Source organism: Sturnus vulgaris, chromosome W (assembly GCF_052056855.1).
Source record: "Sturnus vulgaris isolate bStuVul1 chromosome W, bStuVul1.hap1, whole genome shotgun sequence".
Classification (NCBI taxonomy): domain Eukaryota; kingdom Metazoa; phylum Chordata; class Aves; order Passeriformes; family Sturnidae; genus Sturnus; species Sturnus vulgaris.
Genome location: NC_142282.1, coordinates 26,442,029 through 26,455,004, shown reverse-complemented (window position 1 = coordinate 26,455,004; position 12,976 = coordinate 26,442,029). Strand labels below are relative to the sequence as shown.

The 12,976-nt window shown below is 41.7% G+C and overlaps 1 protein-coding gene across 4 annotated transcripts in view; it reads left to right on the top strand.

Moving 5' to 3' along the window:
* LOC148220044 (secretory carrier-associated membrane protein 1-like) overlaps window positions 1-12,976 on the top strand; it is a 102,562-nt gene that overhangs the window by 44,611 nt on the left and 44,975 nt on the right. For 3 of the 4 annotated variants that reach the window (XM_088155707.1, XM_088155706.1, XM_088155709.1), the window contains exon 5: window positions 10,302-10,430. The exons of the other annotated variant lie outside the window; for it this stretch is intronic. In XM_088155707.1, the coding sequence (XP_088011833.1) occupies window positions 10,302-10,430 (129 nt within the window). The remainder of the gene's footprint in view (window positions 1-10,301; window positions 10,431-12,976) is intronic. 4 annotated transcript variants of the gene reach the window in all.

Here is a 12,976-nt window from a genome sequence, read left to right as displayed (position 1 = left end):
TCAACACCCATCCAGCTTCTAATGCAAAGCACAGTACTGAGGGCTGTGAACTTTACCTCAGTCAGACCTGATACAATGCCGCATCCTTGGAGACATTCAAGGCCAGGTTGGAAGGGGCTTTGAGCAACCTGGTCTAGTGGAAGGCATTCCTGCTCATGGCAGGGGGTTGGAACTAAATGATCTTTAAGGTGTCTTCCGACTCAAACCATTCTATGATGTCTTCAGTCTTGTCTTTTCAGTTTCTACGCAGTATTGCACTTGAGCTTATGTAAGGACCTGATAATAAGCAAAATGCCTCAAAAATTGCATCATCATGTTTGCTTATCATACTCTCTTTGAACACCTGATGACTATGTGCCAGATGGACCATGAGCAGCTGCCTTGAGGTCCAGAAAAAGGAGGGCAAAAACTGCTAAATCAGGAGGAGGGAGAGAGAGGGACAAAAACTCTGCCTCCTCAAGCCTTTTTACAGTTGTGAAAACAACCTGAAGCCTCCTGGAGCTGACACACAGCCAGCCCAGGGAAACTGCAATTAAGCAGATTCTAACATCTTACTAATGTGTGCTGCTTCCTATTTCAGCTAGTTCATTTTGGCATGCCTGAAAATCCCTTCCTGGGCTTGAATGAAGCTAGTTTGTGGGTAACTGCATTCATAGTGTAGGCATGCCATTAAAGTTATGTTAATAGGCCTCGAGATGGTAATTTGTATGGAATGAAATAACTCAGCTAGGTTTTTGTTTATCAAGATACAGTCTTTGAATATGAGTATCTTAAGTGTATTTAGAAAAAGGCCATTTGTTTTTTATCTCAAACCAACTCATCAAGCTGTCTTTCAGCCTTAGTTGAAAATTTTGAAACTTGTGCCACAGGGGTGGGAAAACACATCAGATAACATTCTTCATTAAGAATTCGAACCATTATAAGACATCTGATTGTTATGTGACTGTCTTGAAACTATCAGTCCTGAAAGAAGTAACCATATACTGCAGAATGAAGATCTGCATTATTATCAGATGTTTCATATAAGAAATTCCAAAGAAGATTTTAATATGGATGGGAATATTGCTTGGTTACCTTCTGTATGCTCCCTCTGTAAATCCCCTACTCTAAAAGGCTTGATAAAAATGGTGTTGGGGGCTGATGCTGGCCAAATGCCAGTGTACCCATGAAAAATTGTTTACTCATTCTCTGCTATAGTTGAGCAGAGGAGGAGGAAAGAACAATTAAAAAAAAAAGCTCATGGGGTGAGATAACCATTAGGAAGAAACACTTTAAGGGCAAAATAGACACAAAACTTAAAAAGGTATAAAGAAAAAATTATTAACAATTAAAAGAGGATAATGAGAACTAAAATAAACCTTTAGAACGCTTTCCCCCACCTCCAGTCCTTTCTTTCCTACCAACAGCACAGGGAGACAAAAACATGGGGTTTTTAGTCAGTTCGTCACTTCTAAAAATCTTTCTTCAGTTCACTTAGGGAGAGGAGTCTCTTCTGCTATGCCATGGGGTTCTTCGCACGGGAGACAGTTCTCTGTGAACTTTTCTAACGTGGATCTAATTTTCACGAGTAGCAGTCCCACCCAAATTGGCTGCAATGTGAAGTCCCTCCCACGGGCAAAAGTCTTCCCATAACTGCTTTTTTTTTTGTGGGCCACTTAGTTCATGGGGTTTTGTTTTTAAGGACGAGCTATTCTAGTATAAATAAGCAAGGGTTCTCTCTCTCTCTCTCTGTTCAAGCCTCTCACCAGATCACAGCTTCTCAGCATCCACACGCTCCAGCACAAGTACCTTTTTCTCATGGGCTGCGGGTGAATTATGCATCCCCCCATGCACTTAATAAATTACAAGGAAACAGTTTGTTGTATTATAGTCCTCACTACAGCTTGCAGAAGAATCTCATCTCCAGCACTCAGAGTACCTCCTTCTCCCCCTCCCTCTTTTGCACTGAACTTAGTGTTGCCATGTTGTTCTCTTCACGTGTCTTCACTTTTTTTCTTTTTTCTGATTTGGGAGAGAATTGGTCTTCGTCTCTTCTCAAGTTCTATCAATTGAAAAGTTTTTATAGAGTTCTGCAGTGCTGAAAAGTTGATCCTGTCTGGCCTCTGCACTGGGGAATTGCTCGTCATATCTCACTGCTGATCACATGGTCCTCACCAGCATTGTTCTAGCCGTGCTGGCTGCTGTCTCCACTCCACGCTTTTCCTCATGCGGGGTGCTGAAGAAAGAAAAGCTGCTGCCACCCTTGCCCTTCTGTTCGCAGCATGGCTGGCTAAAAGCGGCTAAGCAAATAAAGTTCATTGCAAGTCACACTGAGATAGCTGCAGCCACATGGCGCTGCCCCGACCGCTCTGTTCTTGGCCATGTAGTCCTGGCCACGTGGCCACTCCTGGCACTGGTCCTGGCCACATATCTGCTCGCAGCACTGGGATGGACCCCAGTGGCATGGCCCAGTGGTGCCACCACTAAAGGGACCGAGAAGGGGCCTGGCCTGCCCCCTCACCATTCCTTGGAGATGACAGAGAAGGAGAGTTTCCCACAGTTTTTTTCTTTCTTAAGTATGTTATCATAGAGGTGTTACTAGCGTCTCTAATTAGCTTAGCAGCATGCCTATTCTCAGAGCCAGCCAGTTTTAGGTGTAGAAGAAGAGATTATAGGCACCTTGCCCCTTATAAATCACAGTTGTACTAATTGCCAAAGAAGAGGAACAGCCTTGCCCTTAATGAGTCGCAGCTGTGACTAATAAAGATAAGTGTGATAAAAGGGGTGGGTTGGCTGGTCAGATGTTGAGTTTGAGCAGCATGGGACCCGAGACAGAAAACCCCACACTCTGTAATCTATGTGACAAAAGCCTTTATTCAGTTCTGACCTCGCTTTATATACCCCTTTCAATATTCCCAGGCAAGCATCTGTCATTGGCTCCCAGGTCAGGCTGCTCAGCCCTCTGACCAATAGCTCTCTGCAGCCAGGGCTGGAACTCATTGGGTTAAATCCTTGTCTGTCGCTAATCCTGTCCTATCTCTGTTCTTTGGGGGCTGGCCTTTTAGCCAGGTTACTTATCCAATCAGTAGTCAGATTAACTGCCCAGTACAGGCCAGCCTATACTGTGACAATTCCCTGTTTCTTTTTTATTAATTTGAAGAAAAATTTTGAAACACAAATGTGCAGCTTGTACTCTGGAATCCTGCATGCAAGGGCCCTTTTGCATGCAAAATTACATTAACAGCATCTATTCTATTGGAATGGGGTTTTACCTAGCTTAATAAATTTGGCTTTTAGGATAGTGATGAGTTCAACATACCAGAAGCTGGAGGGCTTTTGTTCAGGAGCAGTCAGGTGAATTAAACACTTTTGGTTTCACATTTAACAATTTAACTGTTTAACATAGAAATATAACTTAACTCTATAACCATAAAACTTTAAACTTTTCTTTTGAAATTATAACTTCATATAACATTCAGTTTTAGAACTGTGCAAAACTCCAACTTGATAAAACAATTTGTAAACATTAAAACATTTAGTAAACAAACAACTCTATTATTTCTGTATCCCATAAATCTGTAAGGTAGGTGCAATTTCTGTCATTTAATTTCTCAACCAATGATACATGAGCTTTTAAGGTCTAATAGATGAACTGGGATTCTCACTCAGGCACTTTGCCTTCTTAACAGGCTGGCTGGGTTTTAACTTGTATCTTTTAGGAAAGTTGCAATATTTACTGCCACGAATCCTTTAAATTTAAATTTCGTTGTTGAATTTTATAAGCTTAGTATTCCAAATTATTGATGTGCTTGATGTATCATTGGAGTTGTGTTGTTTTTATTTAGAAAACTGTTAACATGATTTTCAGCTTGACATGTTACAGGCTTAATACTTAATAACTATAGTGTTATAATTCAACATTAAACAAGAACCACTTAGTTCTAAATCACCAATACTCCTCAAAAACAAGAAACCATTCAACCCAAAACCACTTCAAATAAAAACACATGTACTTCCTTTATTCCTTACTCCCCTTTCTTTGTTTTATTTAAAAAACAATACACTAGATAACTTGAAACTGTTTCGATTAAGAACATATGTATTTTCTATCCTTTCTCCCCCTTTTTGTTTTTAGAATTTAAAACAAGAAGCAAAACATACACCTTTAAATTAGAAATATCTGGATTTTATAATTTTCTCTCCTTGTCAGTCAAATTCCAATTTGGCCACAATTGAAAGAGACTGAGAAGGCTTTGATGATACACATTTCCTTTTGCTTGGTTTAAATCCCAACATGGCCAGAGTTGAGACTTTAGACTAGGCAAAATCTTTATTATATTTTAAAACAAACCTTTAATAAATTTTAAACATTGTAAACTGAAGTGACAAGAGGTATATACTTTAGAAATTTTGCAACTGTGATTTGCCAATGAAACACCTTTTACTAAACTGATCCACAGAAATTTGTTTTGTAAAACTTAGAGTAAGCAAGATTTTCAATTCTTAAGATAGCTGATTGAGTATGATGCTATTGCAATGTATATGAATAGAGTTAGCAACATTCAACTGTGAACTTTAATACACACTTTAAAATTTGTAGACTATATTTGCAAATTTGAAAAAATATTCCTTTAGCAACTGTAAGAAAACAGGTTAACAAAGCAAATATCAACTTAGCAAAACTTGGAAGATATACAGGCTTTGCTAAAATCAAGTTGAAGGTGGATGAAGCAGCTGTTGAGCTTTGCTGAAGGTGATCATTGCTGGTTGCATTACCTTGGTTGGTGTAAGTAAGTTTTTTAATTTTCATTTTTACTGTTCTGGTTTTCCCACCTCTGTTATAGGATGATTTGAGATTACCTGGTCTTCTAGCCTTCTTCTGTAAGGCAGGTCTCTTGGGACAGCTTGCCTTCCAGTGGCTTTGTTGTCTCTGATTGAGGCTTTCTGTTCTCAGCCTCACTGCTGCTGCAATAGAATCAGCTAATCTCTGTATGTTAGTTGATGTTGTATTAAGTTTAGCACATGCATTAATCATTTCTTCTAAGGGTGGATTTTCTTTAGGTATTGCATTTATGAGTTTTTTGCAGTCCTCATTTGCATTATCTTGTGCTAATTGTAGCAATACTAGATTTTTTGCATCATTATTATCTACTTCTTTTTCTATGGTATTTTGCAATTCCTTTATGAACTGTGTATATGGTTCATTTGGGCTTTGTTTTATGTTTCTATATCCTGGGGTTGGCTCAGACATGTTTGTAACTTTATTTAGGGCTCTCATCCCCAATTCCTTTGCTTGGTTTAATATCACAGAATTTAAGCATGCTTGTGTTTGAGGATCTCCCATGGGGCGTACTCCTAACAATTGGGGAACCCCCACCCCAAAGCACAGATCTTGCTGTGATAATCTTGAGTTTTGCAACTCTTGCTCCTCTGCATATATTCTCCAGGTCGATTCAAATATCATATACTGTAGTGGAGTACAGAGTAACTTTGCAATTTGCTTCATATCATAAGGTGTTAACTCACTATCAGTTACGAGTTTAATCATATTTATCACAGCAGGGGATCCCAACCCATGCTTAGCAGCTAACTGGTGTAGCTCTAAAATGATTTGCCAATTGAAAGGTACATGTTGATTAGGTGTTGTTCCATTACTAACCGGGAAAGCCTCAACTGTCCCATCTCCCCATTGCTGGCTGCCTGAATTTACTGGCACAGAAATTAATACAGCAGTTTCTATATCCCCACATTCTATTGCCTTTTGTTTTACCTCTGACCAGAAGATTACTGGGTCCTTGGAGGAGACGACATCTGATTTAAGCATTAACGGGGCTGGAGCTGCTGTTTGGGGGTTGTCTGTCGAGGTGCAGTTCGTGTTCTTTTCCAGGATGTGTTGGCTGTGTCTCTGTGCAGAGACCTCTTGGAGCTGTTCTGTGCTCGGCTCCTGGTGTGGAGAAACTGTGGGTGCTGTATCTCCAGCAGGATCGGGGCTGATTCTCGCTTCTGGAGTCGTTTTCGGGGCTTCGGTGCAGGTATTTGCCAGATCCGATGCACTTCCGGGTTTTTCTTGTGTCGCTCCTGGGGTGACGTCATCGCAGCGCGCTCCGGCTCGGGAGTCGGTGGGGGTTTCCATGGCGACTCGGGGCGGCGCCACGCCCTCTCGCCGGGGCGGTGCCACGCCCTCTGGAGGCTGGGCTGGGGCCGGGGCCCCGCCCGCCGGAGGCTGGACCAAAGGTGGAGGTGCCGCCCTCCAAGGCATGGTCGGAACAGGAGGCGCGACCCACCAGGGCGGAGCTTGGGGCAAGAGTACGTCCCAGGAGGGAGGCTGTGTTTCCTTTCTCCCTCCCCCGCCCATGCGGCCGCAGCCATTTTGGTATTATTCCTGGACCACTGTCTCGGGCACGTGGCCGCCGCCATTTTGGGACAGTTCTCTGATGTCTCCTGCGGCAGTTTTGGGTGTTTTTAGAGTCTCTGGGCTGGCAACTGAGAGATTATCAGCCAGCCAAGTCTCTCTGCATGGAGTAAGTACGTTTTCTTCCATGCTTTAGCTGGATAAATCCACTTTTATATCTTTTTTCTGCTTTAAGATAGTTTTCCAAGGCTTTAAAACTCTAATTGCATTTTTATCATTTTTTAAGGCAGCATTTAGTATTTCTTCCCCAGTTCTAGTCCAATAGTCTATATTTAATGCAGTTTCTTCAGTCGGTTCCACCCCCTTTTCTTTTGTCCATAGTATTAAATCAAAAAGCAATTCTTTTTCATATTCAATTTCCCACTCCTCCAAAAACTCTCCATACCTCTATAACTGGATGCGTGTTTGTAGAAAAGAAGTTCCCCATTGTTTTCTTGTAGCTTTTCGGCTGAAGTTTTCCTCCGTCTCTAGGACGCTCTAGCTCTGGTCAGCTCCTGTCGCCTCTCTTTTTGGGCATCTTTCTCGTCTCTCGGACGTATTCCTGACTCTGGCCAATGTTCCCCCTGCCTCTATGGGCAGAACCTGGCTCTCGGCCAGTGCCCCCCGTCTCAAGGACGGCCGGTCTCCCTCGCTCGTGGCGGTATGGCTATGCCAGATCACGTCGGGACTCACCAGATGTTGAGTTCGAGCGGCGTGGGATCCGAGACAGAAAACCGCACACTCTGTGATCTATGTGACAAAATCCTTTATTCAGTTCTGACCTCGCTTTATATACCCCTTTCAATGTTCCCGGGCAAGCGTCTGTGATTGGCTCCCAGGTCAGGCTGCCCAGCCCTCTGACCAATAGTACTCTGCAGCCAGGGCTGGAACTCATTGGGTTAAATCCTTGTCTGTCTCTAATCCTGTCCCGTCTCTGTTCTTTGGGGGCTGGCCTTTTAGCCAGGTTACTTATCCAATCAGTAGTCAGATTACGTGTCCAGTACCGGCCAGCCTATACTGTGACAGTCAGAGGGTTCCTGGAGGAAGAGTACCTTGAGAAAGGGTACCTTGAGGTAGTAGAGGAGCCCTGAGAAAGAAGGAATAATCCAGAGAGACACAAAGAAGAACAAAACAAGGAAGAGAGTTGCTGCTGTAAAAGATCTGCTATGAGGTCAGTCTGGGTCTGATGGAGTTAGAGCCTGCTGTTGGAGCCTGCATAGTCAAGCTAGGTAAAAGCCTGCGGTCAGAGTCTGCAAATTAATGCTTTGTTGGAGGATGAATTGTTCCCTTTTCTTTCTGTGGAATTTTCTCCCATTGTTATGCTAAGTAATTATGGCTACACCTTAAAACGACAGATAATGTTCTCTCGTAGGGGGGTGGCTGGAGGGGGAGGGGGGGAACCGGAAAAGGAAAGGTGGACGGGGGTCTTGGAGCGGGGGACTCTCTCTCTCTCGCTTGGCTCGTGGAGTGGGAGGACAGCCCAGGGCTCCGGTCTGGCATCTCCCCTGCCATCCCAGCACTGAGATCCATGCTCCCTGCCGTTGGAGATCGCTCTGCTGCTCTCCCATCTCACCCTACTATCTCCGGACACTCTGCTGAGCACCACGACCGACACCGTGAGGGGGAGTCACTTTCCCATCCCTCTCACCCCTGGGCTGCTGCCGCCATCACCCAGCCCTCTTCAACTGCGCGGGACCTGCCCTGCCCCCACAGCACCGGTAACAGCACAGGGAGATGGCATGCGGCCAGAAGGGACTGGAGCGGAGCTAGACTGTTCTGTTGCCAATTTTTATATCTGTTGTTGTTTTCTGCCTTGTTGGATATCAGTAAAGAACTGTTACCCTTATCCCCACACCTCCTGCCTGAAGGCTTCTGATATGGTCCTAAAATAATTAACAGGGAGGGGGTTGCATTCCGCATCTCAGGAAAGGGGCTCTTGCCTTTCCTTAGCAGATACCTGTCTTTCAAACCAAGACATGCTTGCAGTCATATTCTAGCAGGAAATAACCAGTAGTCAGTCTGCAGTTGGACCCTACAGTATGAGCTTGCTGTAGTCAGACTTAGGATGGCTAAGCTGTAACAAAGAATAAACCAGGACTCTTTTCATCTTGGTGAACAAGAGTCTGTGTCTTGGCTCATTTCTACTCCTAACGAGAGGTCTGCTACAACAGCCAGTGATTTTTTCTGCCAGGCATGGAGGAAGCCCCCAGCAGCTCCTCACAGAAAATCACTTCTGTGGCTGGCTTCCTCCCTCGTCACCAAAAATCAAGCCATATAGAACCACCACAAATGGTCAGTGGAAGAGGCAGAAAATTTAACAGATAATTAGTGTCTTGGACCTGTTTGGACAAAACTACTATCTTCATCTTGTCTGAATGGCAAAAGAAATAATGCAAGTGTGTAATTTTTGCAAGTTTTCTGTTCTTATGTGGTGGGTTGGCCTTGGCTGGCTGCCAGGTGCCCACCAAGCCACTCTACCACTCCTTTCCCAAATAGACAGGGGAGAGAAAATAAGATGGAAAACAACTCATCGGTAAATAAATCATTTTCCTAAAACAAAAGTTTGCATGTGCACAAAGTGGAAAAAAAAGATGTTAATTCTCTACTTCCCATCAGTGAACAATGTTCACCCACTTCCCAGGAAGCAGGACTTCAGCACACATAGCAGTTGCTCCAGAAGGCAAACATTGTAAACAAGAAATACCCCACCTTCCTCCTCCTTTCCTTAGCTTTTATATCTGAGCTGATGTCATATGGTATGGAATATCGCTTTGGTTAACTTGGATCAGCTGGCCTGGTTGTGTCCCAGCCCAGGATCTTGCCCACCCCCCAGCCTACTGACTGGGGGGCAGAATGTTGGAGAGACAGCACTGATGCTGTGCTAGCAGTAGCCAAAACATGGGTGTGTTCTCTAAACATTTCCAGTTCCCAATGCAAAGCACAGCACTGGGAGGGCTGCTATGGGAAAATGAACTCCTGCTCAGCCCCACCCAATACAGATGAACTGCTAGTAAAGACATGGTTGAAGATAGCAATTGCAAGCAAAACCTTGTCAGAATTTCAAATAAAGTTTCTTTTAGGTTAGTCTCTAATTCAGCTCCACTTTTTAAATATGGTAATTAATGTTTCTCTTGCATCCAGAATTTGAAATGGTATGGTAAAGTTTTTTTATAGTTATCTAAGTTGAATCTCTAAGTCTATGCTTGTATTGACTTGTGTTCTACAGAATGTATGCTCTAATCTGTGAGCAGATTAGTGTACAGGAAATCCAAGTGTCTGATACTGTGTTGACCTTTGTGGTATCCTCACTCTGTCACGCAACTATATCAAAATATATTGATGCTGTAGGGCATCTTCTTGTAACAAAAAAAAAGTAGTTTGCACCATTTAAATAGCTGATTTTCTTCAGCTTATGGGCTTTTAGGTAAAGCTTTGACTGTAAAGTGTATTAGGAACTGGTTCAAAGTGCTAGAGATATCCAGGTGTTACAAACATCAGGATTCTGAGAATGAAGAATGTTTTTCAGTCCCCAGTCTTTGTGTTCTACAAAGCATGAGAGTATGGTGGGACTTAGAGAAATGTGCATTGAAAAGCCAAGGAACTCTGAGAAATTGTTTTGTGTAGAATTCTATTTTCTCATTATTTTATAGGAACTGTCAGATGCCTGATTAGTCTTTTACATAGATAAAATATTGTACTTTCCTTGATCTGTCTTGTACTTCATCGTATTTTATTTCTGAAGTTTATTTTTAGCGTTGTGTGAGGGTTGCTAATAAAACTTTGGGGCTTTGGTAGCCCAAGTTATCTATACACTTGTGAAATTTATGTATAAAACAATTTGAACAACTCCAAATGCATCTCATTCTGGTATAGAGAGATTAAAACTGTATTATAAAGCACCTTTTTTATTGTTTTTCTTTCTGATTTGCAGGTAGAAAAAATAACTGGCCACCTCTTCCTGATAATTTTCCAGTAGGTCCATGTTTCTACCAGGACTTTTCAGTAGACATTCCAGTAGAATTCCAGAAGACAGTAAAGATTATGTACTATTTGTGGATGTGTAAGTATTTTATTTTAAAGAAAAAGTAAAGTGCATATTTGAACTCAATTATACATACCTGCTACTTTGGCTTTTGCAATATCTGTAATGAGACTCTTTTTAAAATTCAGAAGTCAAATGTTGAAATGAAATGTTTTTGTTAGCTTCAGTTTTAAATGTATTGGATTATTTAATAGAAATTTCCATAGGAAAAAATGAGGACAATTACCCTAAGACAGATTGGTTATAGTATAGCATAGTTTTCTGTTTTAAATATTTTTGTAAATGTAAATTTTCTAAATGTTTTTGTAAAATTAGCTTTGATCATTTATTAATCTAATTTAATCAGCTTATATATTAAAAAGTATAATTCACAATCAGTGTTAATAGACTGAGTTTAAGAAGTGCAATATCCATTTGCTTTATAATAACAGTTTTATATGGTTTAACATCATTTTAGTCTATAGTGGAGACAATCTAATTTTAGTCTGTGTTAAAAATTAGTGTAAATTAAGTTAGCTGAAGAATCAGTCCATATTATGACTGTCCTTTGTACACCAAAAATGCTCTACAGTATTTCTAGGGTTAATTTTGCTCTCATTCAGGTGCTATGTTTTGACTGGAGAAATGCTGAATAAACCAAATATACAAATGCCATGACATTTGTTTCTTCTGTATTGTCCAGTGTGCTGAGCACCTAATAAATACTCTGAGACTGATGAAATTCCAAAAATTTCGGTGCTTTGATGCCGTTAACATATTTTTATCATAATTAAGGGGATGCGAATTTCAGAACTCTTCTGTATTTTTTTTCAAATCTGCATAATTTTCACTGTTAATCTGGTAATCTTATTACTGTGATTGAACCATGTCATTGAAAAACATAAAATGAGCAGTCAGCATTGAAACAAGTGAATTCCACTTCATAGTAATCCACATCTTTTTATATTCACTGTTGGATTATTAATCTTTAAGCAACTGGATTCACTGTAGAAGGTAGGACTAATCACTCATAAATCTGACAGATTTTTAAATTTTATATGAAATCTAAGATCAAGTACTCCAAAATTCTAGGATAGTTACTAATTCTGGCCATTTGCCGTATGTTTCAAACATAAGGTGAAGTTGGGCAGTGAGAATTGGAATATTAATACTGTTTTTCTTTTTCCTTCTTATGGCAATAAATAAAGGAAGCAGTGATATTATAGTATTCCAAAGTGTATATGGGGTGTGCTCTTATACTAACATGACATTTTCTTCCAGGTAGACTGAGATTTTTAACTGAGTCCTCTTGTTCTTTTCCTTCTTTAGCTTTTGTGCTCTCTGACTTAGGGATTACTCAGGAACAAAAGATGGGAAAGGGCATAATAAATGAAAAGAAAGACAAAATCTATTTCAGGCTAAAAAAAAATTAGAAGACTGAGTATAGAACTTTGTGCCTTAGGGCTAGCTCTTGAATCAATCCTTGTGATTTTTCTTTCTATGGGATTTGGATCGGATATCATTAGAGTTGCTTTGCTGCCTCAGTGGAGGAACTCATTACCATAGCAAATCAACCTGCTTCTCCTTGTTGGTCTACCCTACATTTTATTTCCTCTTCCAGAAGTTCCTAGATTTTGTAAGGTCTAGGCGTCTTTAAACATAATCACGTTTGGATAAATCTGCCTGCTCAACACGTTGTAAAGTAGGTTAGTTTTCCTCTTCCTTATTTAGCAGTCCTAAGAGAACACACCTTTTTATTGAATTTTCATTTTTTGGGTGTTGCTTTGGTTGGTAGCAATTTTTATATCTTTAGTCTTGGTCTGTATGTATCTGAGGAAATTTGCCTGCTTCAGATCTAAATGCTCTTTATCTGTGCTTGTATCCCTATTCTGTGAATTTATCCATCTTTTCTCTATTTGTATCTGAAATCAGAGTTTTCAGATTCCTTGATGTGGTTTTCTCTTTGCACAATTTTTTTTTGTTGTTTTTTCCCCCTGGGGAGAGCTTTTCTTTTTTTAACTGTGTCTTGGTTTGAAAGACAGGTATGGTCTAAGGAAAGGCAGGAGCCCCTTTTCTGCGATGCAGAGTGCAACCCCCCTCCCTTTTAATTATTTTAGGTCCAATTCAGACGCCTTCAGGCAGGAGATATGGGGATAAGAATAACAGTTCTTTACTGGTATCTAACAAGGCAGAAAACAACAACAGCTATAAAAATTGGCAACAGAAACAGTCTAGCTCCGCTCCAGTCCCTTCTGGCCGCAGGCCGTCTCCCTGTGCTGTTACCGGTGCTGTGGGGGCAGGGCAGGTCCCGCGCAGTTGAAGAGGGCTGGGTGATGGCGGCCGCGGCCCAGGGGTGAGCGGGGATGGGGAAAGTTACTCCCCCCTCACGGTGTCAGTCGTGGTGCTCAGCAGAGTGTCCGGAGGTAGTAGGGTGAGATGGGAGAGCAGCAGAGCGATGTCCAAAGGCAGGGAGCGTGGATCTCAGTGCTGGGATGGCAGGGGAAGATGCCAGAGCAGAGCCCAGGTTGTCTTCCCACTCCACGAGCCAAGCGAGAGAGAGAGCCCAGCTCCAGCCCCCCCCCCCC